This window comes from Hydra vulgaris, chromosome 01 (assembly GCF_038396675.1).
Source record: "Hydra vulgaris chromosome 01, alternate assembly HydraT2T_AEP".
Taxonomy (NCBI): Eukaryota; Metazoa; Cnidaria; class Hydrozoa; order Anthoathecata; family Hydridae; genus Hydra; species Hydra vulgaris.
This window is the reverse complement of record NC_088920.1, coordinates 64,297,987-64,325,606: the sequence shown is the minus strand read 5'-3', so window position 1 is coordinate 64,325,606 and position 27,620 is coordinate 64,297,987. Positions and strand designations below refer to the sequence as shown.

Below are 27,620 nucleotides of genomic sequence, written 5' to 3'. Positions count from 1 at the left end.
AGCAAACAGTTCAGGAGTCCGGAGTCATAGCATGCCATGACATGAGAAATCAGCTGACAGGTGAAAGCACACAGACAGAATTTCGTTGACAAGTGTCATTTTGCAGCGGACAAAACAAGCGCAACTTTTTTGGTTTGTTTCATTTTCTTAAGTCTGGTTCGTGTCAACGTCACGGAAGTTTTTTAATCATTAAAGGAAGTATCCAGAAGTTTCCAATAGCATGCAGAAGCTTCCAGAAGTTTCCAGAAGAAGCATCTGGAAGCATCCAGTAGCATCCAGAAATATCCAGATACATTCAGAAGCATCCAGACGCATCCAGAAGCTTCCAGAAGCATCGAAAAGAAGCATCTAGAATCTTCCAGAACAGGTTCACACAGGTTCATTTTACTACATTAGAGACATGTAAATTGACATGTAATTCAATCAGTATATGGAAGTCAATCAGTCAGTATTATCAAGACATTTTATCGAAGCGAGTTTTATCAAAGTGTTTTATCGAAGAACATCAATACAAGAAGTGAAATACAACAAGTGTTTCATTACATCAATACAGTCCACATCCAACCAAGACGTTGAGTTCCACAGAGCATTATTGTATCATCACAAGGTAAATGTAACACGGTAAGCCTTGAGAAGCGTGATTATTTATTTTTATTATTTATATGACTTCGAGTGCAAAAATGGTTCTCGACAGTCTTGGATTGGAACTAAGAAAGAAAACTATTGGCGATTACGTAAGTGGAATGTCACAAAAAAGTATTTGTGACAAATATCGCGTGAAAAAATGGACCGTATCAAGACTATGTTCCAAATATCGTTCTACGGGGAAGTTGGCAGCAGATAACAAAGGTGGAAGACCGCGTTCCACCACTTTTAGAGAGGACTCTATGATCGTCAGATCCGTCAAGAAGGATCCCTGGATATCATCAGTCGAGATACAAAAGCAATTAGAGCTGCCTGTATCGGACCGAACAATCAGACGACGTGCTGTTGAAGCCGGATTGTTTTCTCAACGCCCTGCAAAGAAACCGCTGATTTCACTAAAAAACCAGAAGAAAAGACTCCTGTTTGCTACATCTCATATTGACTGGAATGTGCAGAAATGGCGAACTGTCCTGTTCAGTGATGAATCGAAGTTCAACATCATTGGGAGCGATGGCAGTTGCTGTGTACATCGACCGGAAAACGCCTCGATTTACGTTACTGCCATAAGACCGTGAAGCATGGTGGAGGCAATGTAATGGTCTGGGGTTGTTTTTCTGCTAACGATCTAGGACCAATACATCGAAACGATGGAATAATGGACCGTTTCATGTATAAAAATATCCTGAAAAATGTTATGTTACTTCATCCTGAATGGAATATGCCAATAAAATGGGTTTTTCAGCAAGACAACGATCCGAAACACATTGCAAAAGTAGTCAAGCAGTGGTTTCAAGTCATTTACCTATCGGAGATGGATTGGCCGCCTCAATCTCCGGATCTCAACCATATCGAGAACCTGTGGGAGATCGTCAACCGCAGAATTAATTGTGAAGGTGTTCGTAATAAGGATCAACTGTTTAAATAAATCCAAAAGGCCTGGGCAGCGATTCCACAAAGTTTCATTGATCACCTGATCGAATCTATGCCTCGAAAATGCAAGGCTGTGATCGACAACAAAGGATTCGCCACGAAATATTGATAGCGAAATACAGCTTGGTCAACATTTTGTCGAATTGCACTTGTTTTGTCTAGAAGGAAGTCAACTTTTTTTAATACTTTTGATTAATTTATTAATTTTCGTGTACAAATAATGAACTTTGTGATAAATAAAACTTGAAGAACTTTGTCTCTAAACAGTTACATAGTTATTTCTCTAAATTGAAAAAATGCAGCACTTTTATATAAAGAAACTAAATTAGCATTATTTGGTTGCACTCGTTTTGTCCGATACTGTATATATATATATATATATATATATATATATATATATATATATATATATATATATATATATATATATATATATATATATATATATATATATATATATATATATATATATATAGGCAAGACTACCATAGTTGGTAGTCTTGCCAAGTCGTAGTTGGTATTATTATAAATTTAAACTTATTTTTTCACAACCCTGGTTAGAATGCTGACTATAAATATATATATATTTATAAATATATATATATTTAATTATAAAAATCTTTTCTCTATTTTTGAGCAGATTTTGATTAAAAGTGCTTTTAACTCTTGTATTTTTTTTTCATTTTCACCACAAATTTACAAGAATCTTAAATTAATTCAAATTTTGGCAATTTTAACAATTAAAAATATTCAATACGGTTATCTCAATCATGTAAGATGCGCTGTAATGACCATTGAAAGAAAAAAAGAAAAAAAATCAACAAATAATTTAATTTGTGAAACCCCATGACGTCGCGGTGTTAAAAAAAGTTTTAGATAAATGTGTTTAAATTTAAAACAGTTTTAAAAGAATAATATTCCTTCAAGTATCCGAATATATTATTACAAATTGACTGAAAAAGCAGACGCATTTTATCAGTATTAGATTTATGGATATTTTATCATGCTGCGGCGCAACCTTTCTGAGCCCATAGCCTAAAATTAATAAAGCTATTAGGTTTTTTTTAACGTTTTATTATTTCTACGAGATTTCTGATAATAAGAGATATCTAATTAAAAACATTTTATATTACCTAATGGTGTTATAAGTTTTTTTTAAGAAATAAATAAACTTTTTTTTTTAAGATTTAAATCAGTTTCAAGAGAAACGACGCAAGTCCGATTTTTTTTGTTTAGAGAGGATAAATTTTCATCAAGCCAAAATGTCATCATGTTATCGATATAAAACTAAACTATAATAACTGAAATAAATAACAAATAAAGAAAAAATTATTTTTTGTTTTTGATTTGACTTTAGTTAGTGCGCATTGTGGAATGAAATTTATTTATGATAAAATTATTTTCTCATTAAAAAAAAAGGACTGTTTCTCTAATTATTGATTTATAGAATTATATAGATAATTAAATCTAAAGTATATATCAATATATTATGAAATTAATAAAATAAATAGGTCAAATAAACTCATGTAACGATGGTATCAATATATTTTCAAATTAATTATGTAAATAGGTCAAATAAACTTGTATAACGAGGTTATAAATATATTTTCAAATTAATTATGTAAATAGGTCAAATAAACTTGTATAACGAGGTTATAAATATATTTTCAAATTAATTATGTAAATAGGTCAAATAAACTTGTATAACGAGGTTATAAATATATTTTCAAATTAATCATGTAAATAGGTCAAATAAACTTGTACAACGAGGTTATAAATATATTTTCAAATTAATTATGTAAATAGGTCAAATAAACTTGTATAACGAGGTTATAAATATATTTTCAAATTAATCATGTAAATAGGTCAAATAAACTTGTACAACGAGGTTATAAATATATTTTCAAATTAGTTAAATAAAACTCAAATAAAAATAATCAAATAAACACAATAAAAATAACTCAAGTAAACTCATATAAAAAAGCATCCATTGCAAAGCTTTGCAATGGATGCTTTTAAAGGAGGAAAAATATTTTTAAAAATATTAAATTTCTATGATGATCTTTTTAATTGAATGTCTTCGACTCTTCATCTAAAAATAACAGGTTTGTGTTGCATGAAGATAAGGGGTCGTCAATAAAGTAGGTACGCTTTTTTTTTGACCCCCCCCTTTCCACATTTTGCCATACGCTTTTTTGAATACCCTCTACCTCCCTAAAAGTACCTACGCTTTTAACCTACCAACCCAACATTTTATGATATTTTTTTAATTTAGAGTCTCCATACTTCTATAATTGACCTCCTGCTCCCCAATCTTACATACGCCATTTGCAGACCCCCTCTTCCTATCCGAGTGTACGTACTTTACGGACGATCCCTAAGTAGATTTATTCTGTTTATCGCCATTTTAGAATAATTACTGTCCTTTGTTTCTTTTTCTTTGTCTTTCGATCTTTTTTTACAGGTAATATAGCAACATTTGGTGTAATTTAAGTTAATAGATAATAAAAAATTATTAAAGAAGATTAATAAAAAAGTAAAACCACCATTGATTGCCTTACAAAAGATAATACGTCAAACATCAAAGCACAAGACAGCAATAAACTTATAAAAATAAACAACATTAAGAGATCGAAAATGAATCAAGACAATATAACTTAAGAACAGATGGTGTTCTTTAGTTCTTAGGATTAAAAATGTGAAAACTGAAAAATAGGACAGGCAAAGTAGAATACAAAAAACATATAAAAACAGTGCTAAAACTTCTGGATTTCAAAAATAAGATTGTAACTCTCAAGAACTCCTTCAAGTTAAATAGTAAAAACAAGTTCATATAAGAAGACTATTATATGGAAACGAAGTTAATACGAAAAGCATACATAAACAAATGAAAATCGAAAAGTAAGATATTGTTTTCTTAAAGCCGTTTGATTAATTTTAGGACAATTTCAAATTTCAAGTAACTTATCATGGCTTTAATAAGCCATAATGAGATGATGGGTGGAAGTCAAGAGGTTGATGAGTTTATATGCCGTGGTGCAGTGGTTAGAGCGTTTGCTTTATAAGCAAGAGATCCAAGGTTCAAAACCGTTTGGTCTTCTTGGGGTACCGACAAACAAAACAAAACAAAACAAAAAAAAAAACAAAAAAAAACAAAACAAAACAAAAAAAAAAAATTGAAAAAAAAATTGAAAAAAAAAAGATTTTGAAACTCTTTATTTTTTGATGAAAAACTAAGACATTAGTTATTTTTACAATATTAACAAAAAATGATTTTATTTTATATTTATTTATAATGCCCAGGTAAATTAGAATGGCTTTTATAAACAATGTTTGTAGTAAGATTTGGTCACAATAACATTTTTTACGTTAGTATTAGAAACATAATTTGCAATTATGAAAAACTTTAAAATTTAGTTGGAGCATCAAAAAGCACGATGCTCCGAGTAAATTTTTCGGCCATATTCAAAATCGAGCCACAAAATACAGCTCTACCATAAATCGTCTGCTCTACACTCAGCGACTATCAAGACTAAACCTATATAACGCTAACCAAACGACTAGCATGAGAAGATCTTTTGGGCAATACAAAATTAACAACAAAATTGAGATAGTTGACTTTCGCGGTCACTAACTCATTGTCTTTAAAGTACAGTTTTCAAGTTTGCAGACGCACTTAACAACTCAAAGCACAACTTGCCTAAAACGAAATATCTTCAAAGACGAAGTATTACAACACCTTAACAATAATTTAAAAGCTAAAGACTGCAATTTCATCACAGAGAGGCTCGGCGTGCCGCTCTTTATCATCATTTGAAGTTTTGCGTTTTCGAATGGCTGATGATCAAAAAAATTAAGATAGTGTGAGCTACCATCTATTGTAACCGTTATAACAACCAATGCCGAACAACTCGTTGTAAATATGTGAAATATCTGAGTTAGTGTTACTTGAGTTCCGTGGTTCAAACCCCACCTCTGGGCAAAGAATGAGTAAGTAATTCAACTGAAATTGTTGAACTACTTACACATACCAGCAAATGGTATCAACCTTGTCCAGCTCTACTTAAACCATTCAAAGTTTTTTACAAAAAGCAGCCAAGGGTATGATTTTTAATAATCTAGGAGTTTTAAAAAATAAGGCCAACTTTACAGGGCTTTTAAACAAGGTTTAAGCAAGGTTTAAACAAGGTTTAAACCACGTTTCAGAAACCTTAAAAAAGTATGATAAGATTCAATCTGGTTTTTAATCATGTGGAATCTTTCCGTATTCTTCAGTTAATTCGTCTGAAACTTACTTGCCAAATTATGTGTGTTCTGCAGACAAGTTAGTGACCAGACCTCTTTGATCAAATAAAAGCAAATGATACATATTATTTTTATTGCTTTATATTATTTTGATGCTTACGGTTTTATCACAAAGCACCGCGGTATTAAACCAAGAACTTTGCAACTCTTTTCTTACTTATGATGCATATATAGCCAGAGCCGGCATCGAACCACGGGCATCAAGTTCTTTTTTTACATTATGTACAAGTCGTGATTTACATGTAATATAAACATATAAACTTGGAATCTGGAAGAAGATCATATCGATCTTGTCGGCAGAACCATAAAAAAATTTCAATATAAATTAATACAGTTTAATAATAATCCAAAACATTTCAAAATACAAAATAATAATCCAAAACATTTCAAATAATAAATGGTTAAAATAATATCTCAAAAATATTTAAACATATTATCCTTTGAAAAAATAATATTCTTTAACTTGCTTTTAAAAACAGAAAAAGAGATAGATGAATCTAAATTAGGCTGGATAGTTTTATTCCAGAGATAAGGTGCTTGATAATCTATACAAAATTGATTAAACTTTGTTTGACAAAAGGGTTCCTTTAAATAGTTATTTAATTCGCAAACTATATTTATTCTTTACATTAAAGGTAAATAGATCTTTAAAAACATGTAATAAAGAGTTGTTCATACAAGAAAACGTAAAACATAAAGTATTATACAAGTTAAGTTCATAAGTTCTGGTTTCAGAACTCTGACCACTACACTACGGCTGTTACATAAGTAATCATAAATATATAGGTAACACGATGAAAAAAAGTTTTTCATGATTTTAAATATTTCTTCTTTCTCGTGGGTTGTTATTTAAGATGAATGTATTATTCTTCCTTCTCAAAAGTTGTTACTTAAGATGAACAAAGTTTTTATTTATCAATATCCATTTTTTTGGCTGTTTCTCTTTATTGGTTTAGGGATTAGCATTGGGGAAGCTTTCTGAGAACACTTTAGAGAAATATCTGGCGGGAGCTTTGGCGGAAGTTTCGGTGAACGTTTTGGCGAAAGACTCGGTGTGCGGTTTAGCTAAAGTTTTAAACTTTCAATACGTAAGCTAGCTTTTTTTGTTGCCACTAGGCATTTTTTTATAAAAACACTCTGTATTTTTTCTTTTTATTGTCACTTTGTATTTTTATTATCGTTTTGTACCTTTTTTTTTTAAATATCATTTTGTATTTTTTTTGTAATTTTTATTACTAACGTAATAGGTTATGATAGCATTACTAAGTACGTTTTGCGACACCATAAAAGTTACTTTAGACTCTGCAGATTGATAACTGATTGATCATCGTACAACTTGTTTTGCAGTTTCAACACCGACAGATTCAGTTTTTGTAAATCTTTTGTCTTAAATTAAGAATTCGTTTTACCCATGATATAGAAAATGCGATATTTTGTTGTATGGAAATAAAATTTTGGAAAAGCAAAAAGAGTAAAATAGGAAGATACATGAGGCTCAATTCAAAAAAAGCAACAAAAAAAGCTTAAAATGAAATGGAAAAAGAAGTGCCTGAATTGAATAAAAAAAAAATTAAACAAAAATAATAGCATAAAATATTTTGGTGTAAAAATGTTAAAAAACAATGTGTAACTTGATTATATTGTTATGAATAGTTTTTATTTACTTTATATAATTGTTAAAATTTTAGATTTTACTCCACTATTTTATTAATGTGAACATTTTATGTAAACCTTTGAAGACGGCATGATTGATTATTATATTGGCATTAGTTATCAATATTGAAACATAATTTATGTTAAAATTTTTTTTATTATTAAAAATGTACCAACATGTATACAGTTTTTGATCTCGCCTATAGCCAATGCGGTGCCTGACATATCCTGAAAACATTTTTTACAAGTTTAGGAATCCAGTGCATGCAAGTTTTTTTTGATGAATGTTTTGTATTAGTAAAATCGTTTGCCTGAGATATTTAAAACTTGTTATAAAACGTTAAAAAAAAAAAAATCTATTTCTGTAAAACAGAAATAAATGTTGGTTGACAATTAAACGATAAGTAAAATACTTTTTGTTTCATCGTTAACCAACTAATTTGTACAGTTAAAAAAAAAAAATTACTTAATTCTTAGTTATTCGCCTAATATTTAAATATTTTAAAATGCTAACTCAAAATTATTGGTTTGTTTTTTATATTGGCTGGAATTAAGTTCATTTTACACACGCCTGGCTGAAATTTGGTCATTGTGGCTATAATACTTTTTATCTTTATTTGCCCAATTTTTATTCATAAAAAATTACCTTAGTCCTCAATGCTGAAAGCTTTATCTTTTTAGCAGTGTATGATTTTCATATAGGATAATTTGTTAACATGCTTTAAGCAACAAAATTGTAAAAATGCGTTAATACATCGACTGAATATTATGCAGAACATAATTTTAACGTCAAAGTTTTACTAAAAACTTATTTTAATAGACAACGCACAAAGAACATAAAATTTTAAAACGCATTAGATATTTTAAAATCAACTAAAATTTTTTATCGCATTTAAAAGTTTGTAAAAAAAAAAACTTTTTTTATTTATTTAGAAAATTAGACTGATTTTAAATCTAATTTTTATTAGATTTTTATTCAATGACTTAAATACTTTATAGGTTAAAATCATAGTCATTCGTGTGTTTTCCGTGGTCACTCAAATATCTTGACACAAAAAAAGTCGTGTTGGGCATTAAGTGTAAAACAAGACTTACAATATATAAATACTTCGTTTCTTTTGTAATTTACACATAGCACATATGTACAAATCTTATTTATTCATACTGAAACTTATTAAACACAGGGAAAAGTTGATCACCATCGAATAAGAAGAAATATTTACAAACTAATAGGTCATCCATTATCACCAACTTCTGTTGAAATTTTCATTTTCTTATAAGGTGAAACGTGATACTGCAAAACAACAATTAAATATATTAAACAATTTAACCCACTTTTATTTGCAACAAATAAATAAATATACATATATTTGAAGATACCTTTTCCCAACGCTCAAGTAATTTTTTAAACTCAGCTTCAAAGAAAAAGAATACGTCATCGCAATCCTAAATTGAATATCAGTTTTCGATTTGTTATAAGAGTAAAAATCACTGCAGCATATGAAAATTAGTATTTATTATAATAAATTAAATTAATATTAATTAGTATAATATTTTAAAAACTCACTTTTCTTGCGGCATGATCAGCAGGATTGTACGCGTAACAGTTTGATTTAATTAACATCATGTCCTCATAAAACATTGTGTAGTTTGAATATTCTCCATCCTTAATTATAAACAACTTTTCATATATCTAATGTACTTATTATAAAAAAAAAAACTCTAACCTAACCAAAAACAATTTTCACTTAAAATGAAAAGCTACTTGCAATCATACAAAAAATATGTAAAATATATACAAATATTTTGTTATGTAAAATTTATCAAGTAGATTTTATATAAGAAATATGCAAAATTTAATAGAAAGTAGTATTTGATATAAAATAAGATGATTTTATATCAAATCTTTTGAAATCTATGATTTCTCTTTGTATTATCTATATATTTCATATAGAAAATACGAAGGGAATTTTGTTGTTGTTATCTGTTAAAGAAAAAACTTTCGTTTATTTTATTATTCATTTTTACTTGAATTTATACTGAAGTTACAAGCATAAAGACAATTTTTGCTAAAAATTTAAAAATAAATATCTTATCGAGAGAAAATATATATAAACCTCAAAGTCCATAATTCCATAAATAAACAGCTTTCCTGTTCGTTTCAAACCATAGATCCCAACATCATAACATTACCGCCACCTAATTTTTCTGCTCCTTAAATGCAATTTCTGTTCCTTGAATATAAATACTTTACTTTTCTTTTTCCATCCTTCTTGAGCTCCATTCGACTTCACAAGATTATATTCTGACATGTCAGTCCGCAAAACCTTTCAGAATAAGAAAGATATATTTACATATTTCTTAGCAAATGCAAATTTTCAGTCACGTTGGGTTTTTGAAAAGAACAGTTTCTTTAATGGGAATCTTGCTTTAAATCCACTTACTATCATTTTCAAATCGTAAACGAGCTCGCTTAAAATCCAAATCCTTTTTCAAGAAGATCGGACGCTTTTAGTGCTATTTTTTTGCACCACCTTGATAAATAGTCGATGAATTCTACAACTTTTCAAGATTGAGAACATGAAAGTTGTAATTAAGAAATCGCAATATGTAACATTGAGAAACACAACATGCAATTTAGATATCATAATATGTAATTAAGAAACACGACATGTGATTAAGAAATCGTAAAATAAAATTTAGAAACAATACAGGTACATAAGAAATCATAATATGTAATTAAGGATACATAAATTGTAGTTAAGAAATCGCATTATGTAAACGAGAATACAAAATTTGTAATTGCGAATTCACAATGTGAGCAACCATAACACCAATAAACTTAACAAGATCATATTTATTAATTGAGGTCCAAGAAGAAAATATAGATGAACTTAAACACAGACTATTTATCGCATTTTATAAGAGGCAAAAGAATTAATAAATCCAACTAATTCATCTTGAATTTTATCACTAAAAAGTTCTTTAAAACAGTCTAAAATAGTTGAGTTTTCATCGAGTATTGCATTGACTCCAGGTTTATTATTAGGGCAAAATCTAAACGAATGTGTTGGACTATCGTTGTAATCTTCTCCAAGAAGTACCCATAAATTAATATTTTCACAATAGCAGATATACCACCAGCTTTAAACTTTCTATTTTTTTATAGGAGCAGCTTCTGTGGAAGAAGTCTCGCCTTTGATAATCAAAGGGGACGAGACAGTTTCTTCCATAATTGAATATTCTAAATCTTCTGAGCTAGAACTACTTTAGACTCACTTTCTGATTCACTATGATCTTCATTTAACCATTCAAGCATTATTTTAGAAGCTTTGTGGGCAATCTTACTTTCGACGACTTCATTTTGATAGCGGTTTAAAAAACCACAAACTTTGTAATATATTATCCTGCTATAATTTATACAATATGGCTGTTACTTTTTATTAATAATGCAGAGAATTAAATACATTTTTTGAATAATTAGTCAAATGAGTCATAAATTAGTACTTATGTTCAAAACATGATAAATAATGAGGCACATCAGAAAGCCGCTACCAGCAGCTTGTGGTCAAAATAATTAAAAACAAAAGCTGTAAGCGGCTTGTGGTAGGGAAAGAGTTAAATCAAACTTTATAAATCAACATTTTTTCACATAATTACTATTAATTACTATTATTTCAACAGAGTTAAAATCGTGATTAAACTTGCTTTCAGAAAAATCATGAAGACATAAAACACAATTTTATGTTATAACCAGACGAAGTTTATTGATATTGTATTATTTAGGCTGCGATTGTATTTTTTTGGCTTCACTAGGTTCACAAGCAGTTAGTTAATCTAATCTTATAAATAATCACAATTGCAAGAAATTACAATACATGAAGGTAAGTCCCTGATATGCTAAATAAAAAATAATCACAGACAAGTTACTTGTACGTGCAAAAAAAGTAATAAGTTACACATAAAAGTTATTAGTTATATTAAGAAGCTAGTTAGTATGTAAAAAGTGAAATAAGTGAAAAACCAAGTGAAGTTTAAAATATATGTTTAGTAATTACAACTAATTTAAAATAATTTATGTAAATCTACTATTAGCACACTATTTCGGGATTTAATTGTAGGTAATATTGTTTTATATTTACATTTTAGTATATTTTAATCTATTTAATTAAAAGGATAAATACACCGCATCATGTCAAGTGGATCTAAGGCATGGCAAAATTTTACAAAAGAAAAAAACACAGAATCTGCTACTTGTAATATATGTAAAACAACAATGTGTAAAGGATTTTCAACAAGTGGTCTTCTTCGTCATTTAAAAAATCTTCACAAGGAAGTTGAAACTGAAGTAACGAAAAAAAAAGGCCAAATGAAGACACAAATTTTAAAGTTAGAAATGCTCAACCTAAAATTTAGTCATTTATAAAAAAGAAATCTATAGAAAAAATTGTTTCAAAATTGGCGGCTGTAGATGGCTTTTCTATTAATGCTATTGCAAAATTTGAATTTATAAGAAAATCTTTGATAAAGGAATGATATTGCCAAAAAACCCTTCACATGTAATGAATTTGGTAAAAAGTCAACACCATCTAGCAATACAAGAAATGGTTAAGGAAATGACTACGCAAATTCAAGGTGGCTCAAGATTCTCTATTTCGATGGACAAATACACATCTTTAAAAAATCGTCGCTATTTGAATTTAAAATTTAAATGTGCATTCATTAACTAGGCTTTGGAACTTAAGCATGATTCAAATAGTTGAGTCACTTCCAGCTGAAAAAATTATTAATATGGTTGAAAATAAATTATACAAATTTAATTTATCTACAAAGAAGCATATAATTTCTAGTGTAACTGATGGTGCATCAGTTATGAAAAAATATGTAAGATTAAGTGGGATGGAACATCAACTTTGTTATGCACACGTGCTATATTTACCAGTTTGTGATTTCAATTCATCGGGCAGTGAGTGTAATGCATCAAACAGTCAGAATTCTGATGAAAATAATAGTGAAGATGACGAGTCTAAAGAAATTGATTTTACAACTTCAGTGGATTTACAGTCCAGCCGAAACAACGATTTATTAAATTTACGAAACGTTGAGATTACTGACGACTTATAAGGCCACATAATTATTGCACAACCAATTCAATAGGTCCGCAGAATTGTAGGAATGTTTTGTAATTCACTACTCAAAAATAAAATTTTACAAAAATACAAAAAAATTACATACAATAAAGAACTCAAGTTAATACTGGATGAAAAGACAAGGTGGAATAGTCTTCTTGCAATGTTGGAGCTATTTATTGCATTAAAAACATGTATATTAAAAGCATTGATATACTTTAAACTCAACAATATTAACAATATTTCAGAGGATGAATATTTACTGATGCAGACTGTAGTAACGGCATTACAACCAATTAAATTGGGAATTGAAAGACTTGGTCAAGGCAACGCATCCCTCCTTGATGCAGAGGGTGTATTAGTGTTTATATTGGATGTTTTACGCAAAAAAAAAAAAAGTTGTTTCTCAGTTAAAATGCTGCAGTGTGTGCAACAGAGAATTGTTGAATAACGGAATAAAAATTTAGTTGGCCTGCTAAAATATTTAAATAACCCATCAAATTATAAACAAGAATCGGACATTTGGAAGGCAATAATAATACAGATTCTGTATTATTATTGCCTTCCAAATCAGTCCTTCAAGCTACAGCTTAAAAAATATTTTTAAAGCTATTTGTTGAGGATATTGATGGTGGTGGAAATTCCGCTGAAGTTGAAGAACTAGAACGCAATAATGATGGGACTGAAACGTCGTTTATGGCCGAATCAAATTTGAAGACAACATCTGAATTAACACTTCATCAAAAATTGTATGCTGCCATTACCAACGTCAGTCGAACTGAGAGTCCAGAAGATGTATTATATGACATAAATAAAAATATTACAAAAGAAATGGATATTTTTGATAAAAACGAAAAAGCGTACAAGTAATTTAGAAAAATTATATAATGCTCTATTAACTATCCCATCGAAATCAATCAATTCTAAAAGAGCTTTTACGGCAGCAGGTCTTTTTCTTATGAAAATTCAGTCATTGCTAAGTGCTGGTGCTATTGACAATTTTATTCGTTTTATACTTAAAAATTAAAGAAAAAAGTATAGTAAATCATAATTCAGTACTTTCTGGTAAAACCAATCATTCATATATTTACTTGAAATTCCTTTATTAAGTACCTATGTGAATTAAATGATTGGATTTTCTCAAGTTAAATCTTCTATAGGTTTCTTCCTATATAAAGTTATTGAACAAAAATAAATAATAAAATAAATAATTAATAGATAATATTATTTACTTTCAAGATGTCAACAAGTAAAAAGTCCTACAATGAACAAGACATAGAAGCTGCGTTAGATGATATAAAAGAAAAAAATACTTCAATCAGAGAAGTTGCATTCAAATATGGCATTCCATACCTAACTCTAATAGGTTGCAAGAACAACAACAATGCAAGCTTGATGGGATCAGGATCAATAACTGTACTCGCTGCAAACAAAGTCAATGGTGGTGCATCTGCTTAAGGTCCTTTGTAAATGGGATTATGGTTTAAAAGGAAATAATGTCATGACTTCCTATGCGGCTACCTTCTTTGTACAAATCAATCAAATCTATTTAAAAATGGAAGACGAGGCAAAGACTGATTTTATGCATTTATGAACTAATGGTTTAAAATAGTTTCACAAGAAAAAACTCACAATTTAGCATCTGTTAGAGCTGCTTCTTGTACACAAGAAATAATGGATAATTATTTTGAAGTTGTCACTAAACAACATACAGTACTGTGCAAAAGAAAGTAGCACTAAGAAAATTTTTAAAAAATGTACATTTAAATAAATATAAGTAATAATATCGAGTTTTCATAAAATTAAACTAAGATATTGTTTTAAATAAAGCTATATTTATTTAATTTAGTTAATGATTTCGTTAATAATATAATTTCAAAGATATCAATAAATGACAGAAATCGCATCATTGTTTTACATGAAGAGGGCTATAGTCAAGTTAAAATAGCCAAACATGTGAATTGCTTGCAAGCCTCAGTTCAAAAAATAGTTTAAAAATATAATGAAACTGGTGATTTAGTGGATAAAAAGAAGTCTGGTCGCCCTAAGAAGTTGAGCCTACATGATGAACAGTTTTTAAAAATAATAACGCTACAAAATCGCAAGAAAGTAAGCGCAGAACTCATTCAAGATCTTAAAAGAGCTAGTGGAACTTTAGTACATGCATTTACTGTGCGACGATCATTAATAAAATCTGGATTAAAAGGCTGTGTAGCTATTAAAAAACCTTTACTACGCAAAGGTAGTAAAGAAAAAAGATTAAAGTTTGCCAGAGACCACAAAGAATGGCAGAAAAATCAATAGGACAAGGTATTGTTTACAGACGAATCTAAATTTCAAATATTTGGGACGAATAGACATCAGAATGTTAGGCAAAGAAAGGGAGAGGCATTAAAGGAGCCATGTCTAGAATCAACTATCAAACATGGTGGGGGGAATATTCAAGTTTGGGGGTGTATCTCAATAAAAGGGGTAGGGCATATCATTAGAATAACAGATAAGTTTACAGGTTAAAAATAAAATTTTTTTTAAAATAATCATACTGTGCCTTCTGGACAACAACTGATCTGGGATTATTTTATCTTACAACAGGATAACCATCCCAAACATACTGCAAACTAGTTAAAAAATATTTGTCAAACCTGGAAGAGAAGGGAGTGCTTCAAACCATGTCTTGGCCTCCTCAGAGCCCTGATTTGAATATAATCGAACATGTTTGGGACTACTTAGACAGAAAGAAAATGGAAAGGTTGCCAAAGAATGTAAATGAGCTTTGGAATGTTCTAAAAGAAGAATGGTATAATATCCCCATCACATTTATTGAAAATCGGTATAAAAGTATAAATAAAAGACTCCAAGATGTTACTGTAAATAAAGATGGTCACACTAAATATTAAGTCTCTATGTATAGTTATAAATTTATATGTTTTTATTAAAACTTGTATTATTATTTCATATTGTATTTTAATTTCATTTTGTTCGACATTTTATCTTGAATATATTAAAATTCTTCAAGATGCTACTTTCTTTTGCACAGAACTTGTCATGCATAACTTCTGTTTGTCAAATAGGAATTGTGATGAAATGGGTTGTACACAGTGGGACCAAAAGGCTAAATTTTGGAAATAGGATTATAACTAATAATTAAGAAGTTCTAGAAAACTCATTGAGGTCTTTTTGGAAAGATATTCTTTTGCTTGTTATAGGAAAATTTAAATTTTTAATATTAAACCAAATTTGTGGACCGGGTTCAAATTACCATATTTAGGCATTTTTGATAAATTAGTATTTTTTAATAAATACTCAAAGTTAATTTCTTTTTTAGATGACAATTAAAAGGGTAATTTTTTAGATATATTTAAAGAAAAAAATTTAATTAATATGGGGGTCTGGTTTCTACTATTTATTGATAAGAAGTTTAGTACTTTAAAACAAGTATTCTGTCAAAGTTGGATTCAAAAAAATGTTGTATAATAAAACTATAAGGAAAGAGTATAACAAAATTATAAGGAAAGAGTTCTTTGATTTCATTCTTGCAAAATATATTTGAAGATAAAAAGTAAAAACAGTAAAAGATGTTGATAACTTCATAAAAAATGTTAATAACTTCATAATCTTAAATATCGTTTCATCAAAATATCTCTTTGGTTTTGAAAACATACGCTCTTGAGATCTGCTTGTATGTTCATTCAAACCACAATCCTAGCATAACTTTGGAGGATGCAAATAGATAATTTGGTTTAAAACACCAGGGTTCAATCTCTCTAAATGACTACTCATCGCATCTGAAAGTTGTTCTAGATGTGTTGTCTTACGAGAGAGAACTTTTAAATAGTTTCTTTCATACTTGTTTTTTGCTTCCAGACCTTTCTCCGAGAATTTGCCAAGGCCATAACCATCATTAAGATTTATTAACTCAGCTGAGTGATGAAGCACTCTGATGAAGAGTGTGGTTAATTTGTGCCAATGGCATATTTGTAATAATGTTAAGGGTAGCATTATTGACTACAATTATAACTCCTAAAAATGTCCATTTTAATTTTACTTTGACAAAAAACTGTAAAAAAAAGAATGTAATAGTAACATGCTGTCTTTGTACATAAGAGTGGATAGATCTATGGTAGATATTAATTCTTAAGAAAAAAATTTATGACCTTGTGACCCTGTTGTAGATGTATATCTAATCGCAGTCCAGTGTTTTCTTTTATTTTAGTAATAAACTTGTCTTTTGCATTACGTATTGGTTTATCAAGTGGTCTTTTTTTTCCTAACCCAAAGTCTATAATCTATATCATACCGATACAGTAGTTAGAAAAACCAGGTAGTGCTATTTATGTATGAATGTGTAATACATATGCCTTTTTGATCAGATTTGGTCTGTAGTTTTTTAGTCAGTCTTTTTCATGCAACAAATCTTCATTTTAAGTAGAAATAATATCATTCTTTTTATACAGCATCCAAGTTTCTTCTGATGATTAATCAATCGGAAATCCTTCACTAACTCTCCTAACATCTATCCATTCAGTATTTTTTGTTATGTTATATTTTGTTATAAAGTATATAATATGCACCTCCTAGTCCAATGATAAATTGTTTAAACTTTAAATTCTTCATTGCGTCTTGAATATAAATTTTGACATTAATATAATTTTTGCCAAACAGACAACACATTCCTTCAGAATTAACTTCTTCTTGTGTGATATCAGTATTTTGGACAATAAAGTCTAGCAAATCTTGATTAGTTTCTGTTCCTTTTATCAAAAAACCAGGACGTAATGATTTTGATGCATTTGGTGAATAATTTTGCCACAGGGTCATATTTTTATTATCTTGATATCTCTCTCTCTCTCTAGATTTCTAGATAGCCACCCACCTAGATTTTTCTAGAAACTTAAATAATATTATGATATTTACAGAATTTTTATTTTGTTCCTTTTTTATTCAGGAAATGTATTTGTTTTTTTAGCGATTAAAAAACAGATATTTAAAAAAATATTTCTATTTTATTGTAACTTTTTTTTTTTTTAAATAATTTTTATATTTATTTAATAATTTAGCTATTTAAACAAACACGTGAAAATATTAAAATACTATAATCAACATTTTTATAAAACAACAATATAAAAATACAGTTCATTCATTTTTCTTCTTCTCTGTGAATAAAAATCTCATCAAATGTAAAAACTTTGACAAGCACTATAATAACAAGAGGGAGAACAACAAATTTAAAAAAAAAACTTATTTAATTTAACTTTTACTAAACGAGTTGAAAATTAAAGATTTTACTTTTTTACTTTTTGTTTTCGCTTAGAGCGAAAATTTGTATTTTTTTTTTAATGATTTGTTTCTTTACTCTCAATTAAAATTTGTTAAACTTAAACATGTTAATTTTTTTTCCAAAGCATTCTTATATTTCGTCTGCATTTCAACATACTAATTATTTAACTTAATACAGATGAGTTATACGAAATAGTTATCGCTGTTTGAAAAAAACAGTTTGATTTTTTAAATTACTTTTTTTAATTTTTTCAAACATAGTATTACATTTGTGAAAATTTTTTTTAGCACAAACTATATTTTTTGATCTAAAAAAGAAACAGTTATAAACTTGAAGTTTTTTTCATCCATGTTGAAATTACATTATGTGAGGAGTTTTAAAATAATAACTAGATGAACATATTTAACATTTTTTCAACTACAAAGTTTATATTATGCGCAGACTTTATTTTGCCCATGTAAACTGACTTACACAGGTGTGGAGAAAAGCACAGGCTATAAGCCACCATTTTTGTGGAAACCTGTATATATATGCATATATATGTATACACACATACATACATATACAGTACTGTGAATAAGTTTTAGACCACTTGTATACTTAAACGTATTTACAATTTTTTTCCTATGTAATTTTTTTAAAGCATACTTAAGTTTAATAATATATAAGAAAAGTTGAAAAAATATATTCTTTTGAATAAATAAACATAATTGACGAGGAAACATGAGGGATTTGCTGGTTTATTTATTAAAACAATGTGTCATAATAACTACAATCAAAACAGAATATTCAAAGAATGCTGTTACAGAAATCAGAGAAACTGGCTCCTTTGAAGATAGAAAGAAAACATGTAGACCTCCTAAGCTAACAAAAGATGACAAATATTTAAAAACCCTATCTTTAAGAAATGCAAAAAAAGCATCAATCGAGCTGGCAAAAGACATCAACACAGCAACTGGGAAAAAAATGGGTGTGTTGCAATTCGAAAACCATTATTACGGTGTGGCAATAAAGAAAAACAACTTAAATATGCAAAACAACACAAAGATTGGGCCCAGGAAATGTTTAATTGGGTTCTGTACACCAATGAGTCTAAATTCAAAAGTTTTATAACAAAAGGACGCCAATATGTTTGAAGAAGAATTAAAGAAGCCTATCAGCCAGAGTGTTTAAACCCTACTATTAAACACAGAGGAGGCTCTTTACAAGTTTGGGGCTGTTTATCTTCATCTGGAGTAGGTGATTTGATCAAAATAGGGGGGCAACTCACCGGGGAACGTTATGTGGATATCCTTAGGCACCATGCTGTGTCATCCGGAATGAGACTAATAGGTCATAATTTTATTCTACAGCAGGATGACCAAAAACATTGTTCCCGAGTGGCAAAAAATTATTTAAATAAAATGGCAGAGGAAGGAGTACTGGAATTGATGACCTGGCCTCCCCAGAGTCCAGTTTTGAATATAATTGAGCATATTAGGGATTACCTCGACAGAAAGAAAATCGAATATGCTTTCTGCTTTTGAGATGTTTAAAGGTTAGCATTTTAGTAGATTAAAAAATATGCATAAATTGTACTAAGTTTGTCAATGTCTCTACAAATTTAGAAATGTGTAATTTGATTACATAAATGACTTGCATGTGAATTTAGCTAAAATAACTAATAATAAATAAATAATAATCTTTCAGGGTCGTAAATAGACTTGTAACACTTTTGTAATTATTGAATTGTAAAAATAAATAAATTTCAATAATCAAAAATGAATTTCCACTTGAAATAAATTGTTTTGTTCTGATTTTCTTTATAAAAAGAATAATAACAAGAAATAAAATAGTGTCTTTTTAGTTCTCAACGTTAAACGAGCTTAACATTAGTTACTGGTTTTTATGTAGGCTCATTATGTGGAAGTGTTTTGAAATATTTATGATGCACAGGAGGTATATAAGGCAATAACTGCATCATATCCTTATATTTGTGCGTAATGGGTCTGGCATTTATATACAAGGACTTTAGTGCAATTCTTTCAAATTTTAGTGGCCTCCCTCGAACGGTTGGTGATAAGTCTTAAGTCTTAAATTCCATATCCTCCTTCGATGTTTTATATGAAATAGTATATGGTGCACTTTTACAAAACCTCAGCCAACATATTTTCAGCCAGTTTACCTTTTCTCCTTCAGTATTTTTTTTGAATTGCATTTTCTAGATACTTTGTTGAAATAAAATTCTCACGCTTCATTTTGTACAAATTAAACTTATTATTTCGTCAACATTGTTTTATAATCTCATAATAATCCTCAGGAGTGTACAAGAAATTCTTTTTCGTAATGCCATTTCTATAACACCAAAACCTGCATCGTTTGGTAAATACGAATGCCCAGAAAGCCATAATTAATGATTGATGATTTTAATGTTATTTTTCGAGAACTGGACAACTCTTAACCACATTAATGATTTAATGTGGTTAAGAGTTGTCCATTAAACATTTGAATATTTCGATTTTGCCCAGTGCACATATCACTGTAAGCTAAAACATGATTTTGAGTTGTTACATTTTGTAAATGTCTCAGGCAACAAGATGCAATTTCCTGGGTTCTTATAGAAGCAGTAATTTTGTCGCACACATACATAAAAACTTTACTGCCATGAAAATTATGGAATCCCTCGTTTAAAAAATACATATTCTGCTTATAATATGCGATCAAAACGGATAATTTTGGATGTGGTAACGCTTTTTGTAAATCGAAAGAAAAGGCAAAATACCTTTCTGGATTTTCTGTTGCTAGAATTTTATCTTCTTGTAAAGCTTTTTTTGCTAATTCGGCATTTTTCAAGTGAACATCATGACTTTGTACAAGAGTCGCATTTCCTTCGTCACTGTTTGTTGTCTGAATTTTCATGTTAGAGAAATCACATCTTTCACACGTGCCTTTGGGTAGTTGATGGAAATATAACTTAAAATCTTTTTTAAAGATTTTCCTGTATGTCTATTCATTAACTGCAATTTAATTAATTTCCGCACATTTTTCTAAGTATAAATTAAACATTTTGTTTATGTTCAATTCAGGGTTCAAATACTTTCGTTCTGGATTTTGGGATCAAGTGTAATGACTCTCAAAAGCCGGAAAACTTTTTATGTGTTCTTTAACAAATTTTATTGCGAGTTCACTAATTCTCCTGCAAGAACCATCTTTTCTCCCACGCATGTCTTTTGGAATATCTTTTGCTTTTAAGATGCGATCAATCCGTCTCGTAGATATATTTATGAGGAGTGCTCAAGTGAAATTTATACACATTAGTCCTCAAAGTTCCCGCATAATTTCTTGGCCTTCTTCTTTTTACAAGATAACTATGAACACTTTCATAGAGAAATAAGTTTTGTTTATCAAAGTCGCTCATATTCCAAAATTGTTGAAAAATTATTTTAGGTTCTGCTTCATTAATACGTTCTACACATTTTTTTGAACAGTTACAATTTTTATTTTCAAATTTTTTTCTGGAATAATTTTACCGTTTTTTGTACAATATTCTTGTCCGGAATTTTGCTTAATTTTACTTTAATTTTTCTTTGGACATATTGTCCTTTATTTTCTTTTGCAGAATCGAAGTTTTGGCTATATGAAACATCATCCTCATCTGATGTACATTCCAGCTATATAATTCTTCTTCTTTTTGTAATTTTCTTATATGTGTTCTTATTAGTGGAATTATCCTCATCCTCCGATTGTAAGACTCTTCTTTTGTTTATATTCATGGGCTTTATTTCTGTGTGATTTTATATTTAAAATAGAATAAAATAAATATCTTAAACTATAGTAAAATACTGATTTATTATTACTTCCTACCTGTATCACTATCTGATGTTAATATGAAATTATCCATTTTTTATAGAATAAAAGTAAATAATTGTAAAAAATATATTAAATTTAAATATCGGGACTTCATTTCGATACTGTCAAAATAATACTGATAACAATGCATTTTAGACAAATATTTTGTTGATTTGCAATCACACAAATTCTCGGGACATGTTAAAACATGCAATATTAAGCACTTCTGTAGCTAATGGTTTTTAAACCGTTAGCCACAGAAGATAAACTTTTTATAAGTGCTTTATGAGTAACTCTTAAAAAAATGGACTTATGGACACCATTTTTATAATCAATTGTTATGCAATCTCATTTATTAACAAATTTTAAATTAATCAAAGTATATGGATATGTTTAAATACTAACTGTAAATTGTTTATAAATAAAAAGTGCCCACTAAGTTAAATGTAAGCTATGTGATGTCTAACTTTTTTTGAAAAATGAACTTAAACCACTTTCAAAATAAACAGTCCATATTTTGTTAACATAAAAAAATATTAAAACAAGATAAGAAATGTTTTTAAAAAAAAATTAAAATAATTGCCTGCCCTAGTCAAAACCCTGAGTCGATTAGCAAAACTCCTTGCATGTTCTACCTATTTTAGTCAATTTATACGCACTCCATAGTCAATAAAACAAAAATATAAAAAAAACAAAAAAAAAACAAACAAATAAAACAAGTAAATTAAAAAACGAAAACAGTATCAAATATTAGAAAAATAAAAACAAACACAGCCTGCTTCAAGATAAGTCAATTAAGTTTTCATTTTTGTGGTAATTTAAAAAATGTTTTATTTGCAATTAATTTAACGGTTTTTGCTTTTAGACAACACAATAGTGTTGGACAAAAGTTGAAGTAATTAAAAGTGACACAACTGCATAACTTAAATCTGACATACTGTGATACACAACCGCATACAATCACACACACACAACTGCATACTCAAATTTGTATGAAATGTCACTGTTGACGTTATGCTCATATAATGATACACTAATGATAGGATAATAATTTCAAAAAATTTATGATAAATGATACACTAATGATAGGATTTTCAAAAAATTTATACTTTCTTTTACAAACTTTTACACTTTTTCTTTCAACACTTAAAACTAATAATAAACTTAATAATAATAATAAACTGTGACTTAATAGTTAAACTTAAAACTTTAAAAAATATATATTTCTAAATTAAGAAAAAAATGTATTACTTCTAACTTGCGTTTTATTTTTCCAAAGTCCATTGGTGTCTTAATTACACGATAATATCCAGGTGCTTCATTTGGATCAACTAAATACATAAATTATCATTTTCATAATCTACATATAAATATATAGGCGAAATTATGTAAATATTATTTAGTATGACATAACCCACTATTACTGATGCACAAATTTAAAAGCACTGAAGTGCTTCTTCATAAAAAAATGTTGTTATTGTTATATTACATTTATCTGCGTCTGCGGTTCAAGTAAATGGCAGGTACTAACCACAGTCTCAACTAAATGATTCCTTGATTAAATGAAATCTTTTGATTAAAAATTGTTGCAAATATAATTTACAAATCAAAAAAAGGAACTTTATAATATATCTTTATAATATACACTACCAACAAAAGGTTTGAGTCAGGCTGGGAAATTTTAGAAATAAGTAAATAAACAAACTTTTTGAAGTCTAATTTATAATTTAATAAATATGTTTACAAAAACTAAATATTACTATACATTTTTGATCAATAATTTCTAATTTTAACTAGCATTTTAATTAAATTTTTGATTCGTCAAAATAACCACCTTTATTCTGTATTACAGCTGTACAGATCCTCCGTATACGATCAATCAATTTAGACAGTCTTCAAAGTTGTATTGCGTTCCATTTAACTTGCAATATTTGCAATAATTGTGCTAAAGGTCTTTCAGTGAAGATGGCTGTTCTTCTTGCACATTCCTACCAAGTTCTTCCCACAACAACTCAATCGGATTAAGATCTGGTGATTGTGGTGGCCATTCCATTATTTTTTATTTCATGGCTTTGAAGATCTGTTTTGCAGATTTTGCTGGTATGTTTCGGGTCATTATCGTGCATAAAAACATACTGATCGGAAAATAACTTCTCACCAGAAGGCAGCATTTGATGTTCTAAAATGTCTTTGTACACCTCTTGTCATAATTTCTTTAGTTTTGTGTAGGTTTCCAATATTACCCCAACCAAAACATCCCCAAACCACCACAGATCCACCCCCATGTTTCACAGTGGGTATTAAACATTCTTCCGAATACCTTTCCCCTGGAAATCTTCACACGAAAACATGACCTTTTGAACCAAAAACTTCAAACTTGGATTCATCTGTCCAAAGGACATTTTTCCATTCTTCAATTGACCTATGTTGATGATTTTTAGCCCAATTTAGCCTTTTTTCTTATTAATTGGTTTTAATAATGGTTTACGAGCAGCTACATACCCATGCAAGCCAAATTTCTTCAATCGATTCTTCACATTGGAAGTGCTAATTTCAAGATCATTAAATTGATTGTACACAGACCTTATTTTTTCGGCAGTGTACCTTCTATTTGATAAACAAATCTTTTTTATTTCTCTATCTTGTAATTTATTAGTTTTTTTAGGCCTTCCAGTACATTTTCAAGTTGCATTCTTACCAGTTTCTTTGTGTCGTTGTAATGTTCTTTGGACACAACATCTTGAAATTTTAATTTTTTTTGAAATTTTGACTTGTGAATAACCTTTTTCATGATAAACTTGAATTCTTTCTCTTTCAGCAATGTTTAATTCCTTTCGTTTACAAATTTTTAGACAACTTTTGCCAAATTATAAATATCAAAATTCTGTGCTCGTTATTTTTCTTTTTACTACAAAAAAGTATACCACACACAAAGGTATTAATAACTTCTTAACAGTGGGTTATATACTGAATAACTGATTATTTTGACAATTCAAAACTGGTACGAGTACAACTAGAAAACGCAAGTTAAAATTGGAAATTATTGATCAAAAATGTATAATAATATTTAGTTTTTGTAAACATATTAAATAAAGTATAAATTAGACTTGAAAATGTTTGTTTATTTGCTTATTTCTAAAAATTCCTAGCCTGCCTAAAACTTTTTGTCGGTTATGTAAATTTAAATATGAATGATGAATGCAGATAAAACATTAAAAAAAAAAACTTTATTATATAAATTGAAATTGAAAGCAAAACTTGAAAAAACTTTAAATATTTTTAGTAGTTTTTTGTATTGAACAAAATAAAAAGCAATTCAATTTAAAACGGTTATTGTTAATTCAGTGTAGCAATTTTAGCTGCCATAATTTTAAAAATCAGCACACAAAGAGGATAAAACTATTTTTAAGAATGGCTATATATATTTTTTTTTCAAATTCAGTTCATAAAACATAAAAGCTCAATATATTACAAAGTAATTACACATGGAAATTACCCTAGTAGTTGTTAATAAAGATTAACTTAATGTTCTTGATTTCAATACTTTATTTAGCATAATTTGTTCTGTTTGCAGATTGAAATATTCTATAGGATACTTTGCTTTGCTAACAGATAAAATTCTGGTTGAATTGTAATGAATGGATTGATGTAAATGAAATGAAATAAGGAATGAAAGTAAAATGAAGCAATAAATCTTGATTCTTTTCACTGCATATGCTGATGAGCTAAATGCATGCAGTGCATAGCACTTTAATGCATCTGGCAAAACTAATTTCTTTCTATTTGAAATGGATCAGTTTGCAAAACCAGCAATGTCATTTTCTGCTCTATATTTTTTAAAAACCTATCATCAAATGTTATTTTCGGCATTTTAAACATTTTGGATTTTTCTCTGATTGACAAGCCAGAGAATAGCGTGTAAAATTCTTTAAAAATTTTTGCTTCTACAGTTCTTTCAAAGCTTGGTTGAATTATGTTTAACCAAAGTAAAACAAAAGAAATATAAGATTTAAAATAAATTTAACAATAAATAATAAATTTACAAAATGATTAAATAAACTTTTTTTTTCCTGCGGATTTAGGTTGGTAAGTAAAAACATACTTGACTGACTTAAATTTTTAAAATGATAACCCAATTCAAATCATAAATAAATGGCAAAGTTAAAAAAAAGGAGGTTTTTTCATTATAAATGTAATACATTCTTATAAAGTGCCTTCTCAAATCCACATTATTGTCTTGTTATTTATAAACTGTCCAGTACAATCTAGTTATGCCTTGCTTTTCAAGACAAAGACTAGGAGAAGTTAACTCTTAGTCAGACTATTTAATTAAATTTAGCTCTTTTATCTTTTGAATTATAAAACTCCAACAGTCACATGCTTAACTTCGGCATACAGTTTTGTTTCAACTCACCTATTTGTTGTGAAATCAGATTGGAATCCTATGAATATTTTAATGTGCTTTTGCTTAGTGCCTCTTCACTCAATCACATTTTACTTTTTTTTAAATAGTTCTTCTTCTCAAGATTGTAATCTATTCGATATTTAACTATGAATGCGTGTTTAGATAACATCTCTGACATTGCACTGAAATAGCCTGCAGCCAGGGACTTTAGTAAATATATTGACTATCTTATAAACCTTAAAGTGTTTGAAGTCAACAAAAAATTGCCTACTTTGTTTATATGTTTTATGGTAACCCCTTTGTGTCAAATTATTTTTGCTGACCTGATGCTAACCTCTAACAATTTGAAGTCGGCAATTTATTACTGATATTATTTTTCCTGATTCTGAGGGTTGTTGATGAAAACATATAACCATGTACACAAATATACATACAATTTTATTCCTTGTCAGTTTCAAGTCTATGGTAATCACCTTTTTGAACAGCTGTTAATCTTTTTTTTTTTGTGGCACCAATTTTTAAAAACTCTAAAGAACGCTCTGATCCCTCCAACTATTACCCAATCAATCTTCTATTATTAGTGAGGCCTTTGATTTTTTAATTAACAAATGACCATATTACTATCACATTATTATAAAGGATCAACTATATGATTGAAATTATCATGTAAAATTTCAGTTTTCAATTTTTAATTTTGAAGAAAATCATGACTGGGCATAAAATATTTAACAAATATTTCTTCTATTGCTTGCAAATATTCATAACTTTAGTTAAATTATTATTATAAATAAATTTTTATTTAAATTGAAAATGAAAAAGTTGAAATCGAAAATTGAAATAGATTAAAAAAAAAAATTGAAATTTTATTTAAATTAAAAAGTGATACAGCGATTGGCTGAACCAGATGATAGATATAAAACCATATTATGATAATTATAAACCATACTATAGATGATAGATATAAAACAATGTTATATACTAATATTTTATTAATGCAGATACTAAAAACTTAATACAAAATATTTGTGAGAATTGAAAAATTAGGAATAATTACCCATATTATAATTTAATTTTTGTGTATAATAAAAAACATGAATTTAAATTTTTATATTTTAAAAAACTGCACAAAAAAATTGTGAATTTAGAAAATGTTATTGATGATGCTTGTGGACATGTTAGAAGTAATGTTAATAGAACATAGAAGACTTTTTAATAGAAGTAAAAAAAAAACAGAAAAATACATTTAACTATAAACATGTAAACAAACAAATATTTATATGCATTAAAAATGAGTTTTTATGTAAAAAATCAAACCTGGTTTTGTAAACCATGATGCTGCATTCATCTCGCCTTTCTGTTTTGCAGGTCCACGAAACCTACTAACACGCTGTAGCAAACTAATAATAAAAATACTGTTGATTATAATTATTTAAAATTTAAAAAAATG

At 28.5% G+C, this 27,620-nt stretch overlaps 1 protein-coding gene across 4 annotated transcripts in view; it reads right to left on the bottom strand.

The window, feature by feature from the left end:
* Nucleotides 1-8,632: 8,632 nt before the first annotated feature.
* LOC100201974 (BRCA2-interacting transcriptional repressor EMSY) overlaps nucleotides 8,633-27,620 on the bottom strand; it is a 68,846-nt gene continuing 49,858 nt past the window's right edge. For 2 of the 4 annotated variants that reach the window (XM_065788933.1, XM_065788932.1), the window contains 5 exons: nucleotides 27,488-27,570; nucleotides 23,020-23,099; nucleotides 9,101-9,199; nucleotides 8,914-8,979; nucleotides 8,633-8,827 (listed from right to left, as the gene is read on the bottom strand). In XM_065788933.1, the coding sequence (XP_065645005.1) occupies nucleotides 8,768-8,827; nucleotides 8,914-8,979; nucleotides 9,101-9,199; nucleotides 23,020-23,099; nucleotides 27,488-27,570 (388 nt within the window). In that variant the 3' untranslated portion in view covers nucleotides 8,633-8,767. Of the gene's footprint in view, nucleotides 8,828-8,913; nucleotides 8,980-9,100; nucleotides 9,200-23,019; nucleotides 23,100-27,487; nucleotides 27,586-27,620 lie in introns of all 4 variants that reach the window. The other 2 variants (XM_065788931.1, XM_065788930.1) reach the window with 1 other exon arrangement.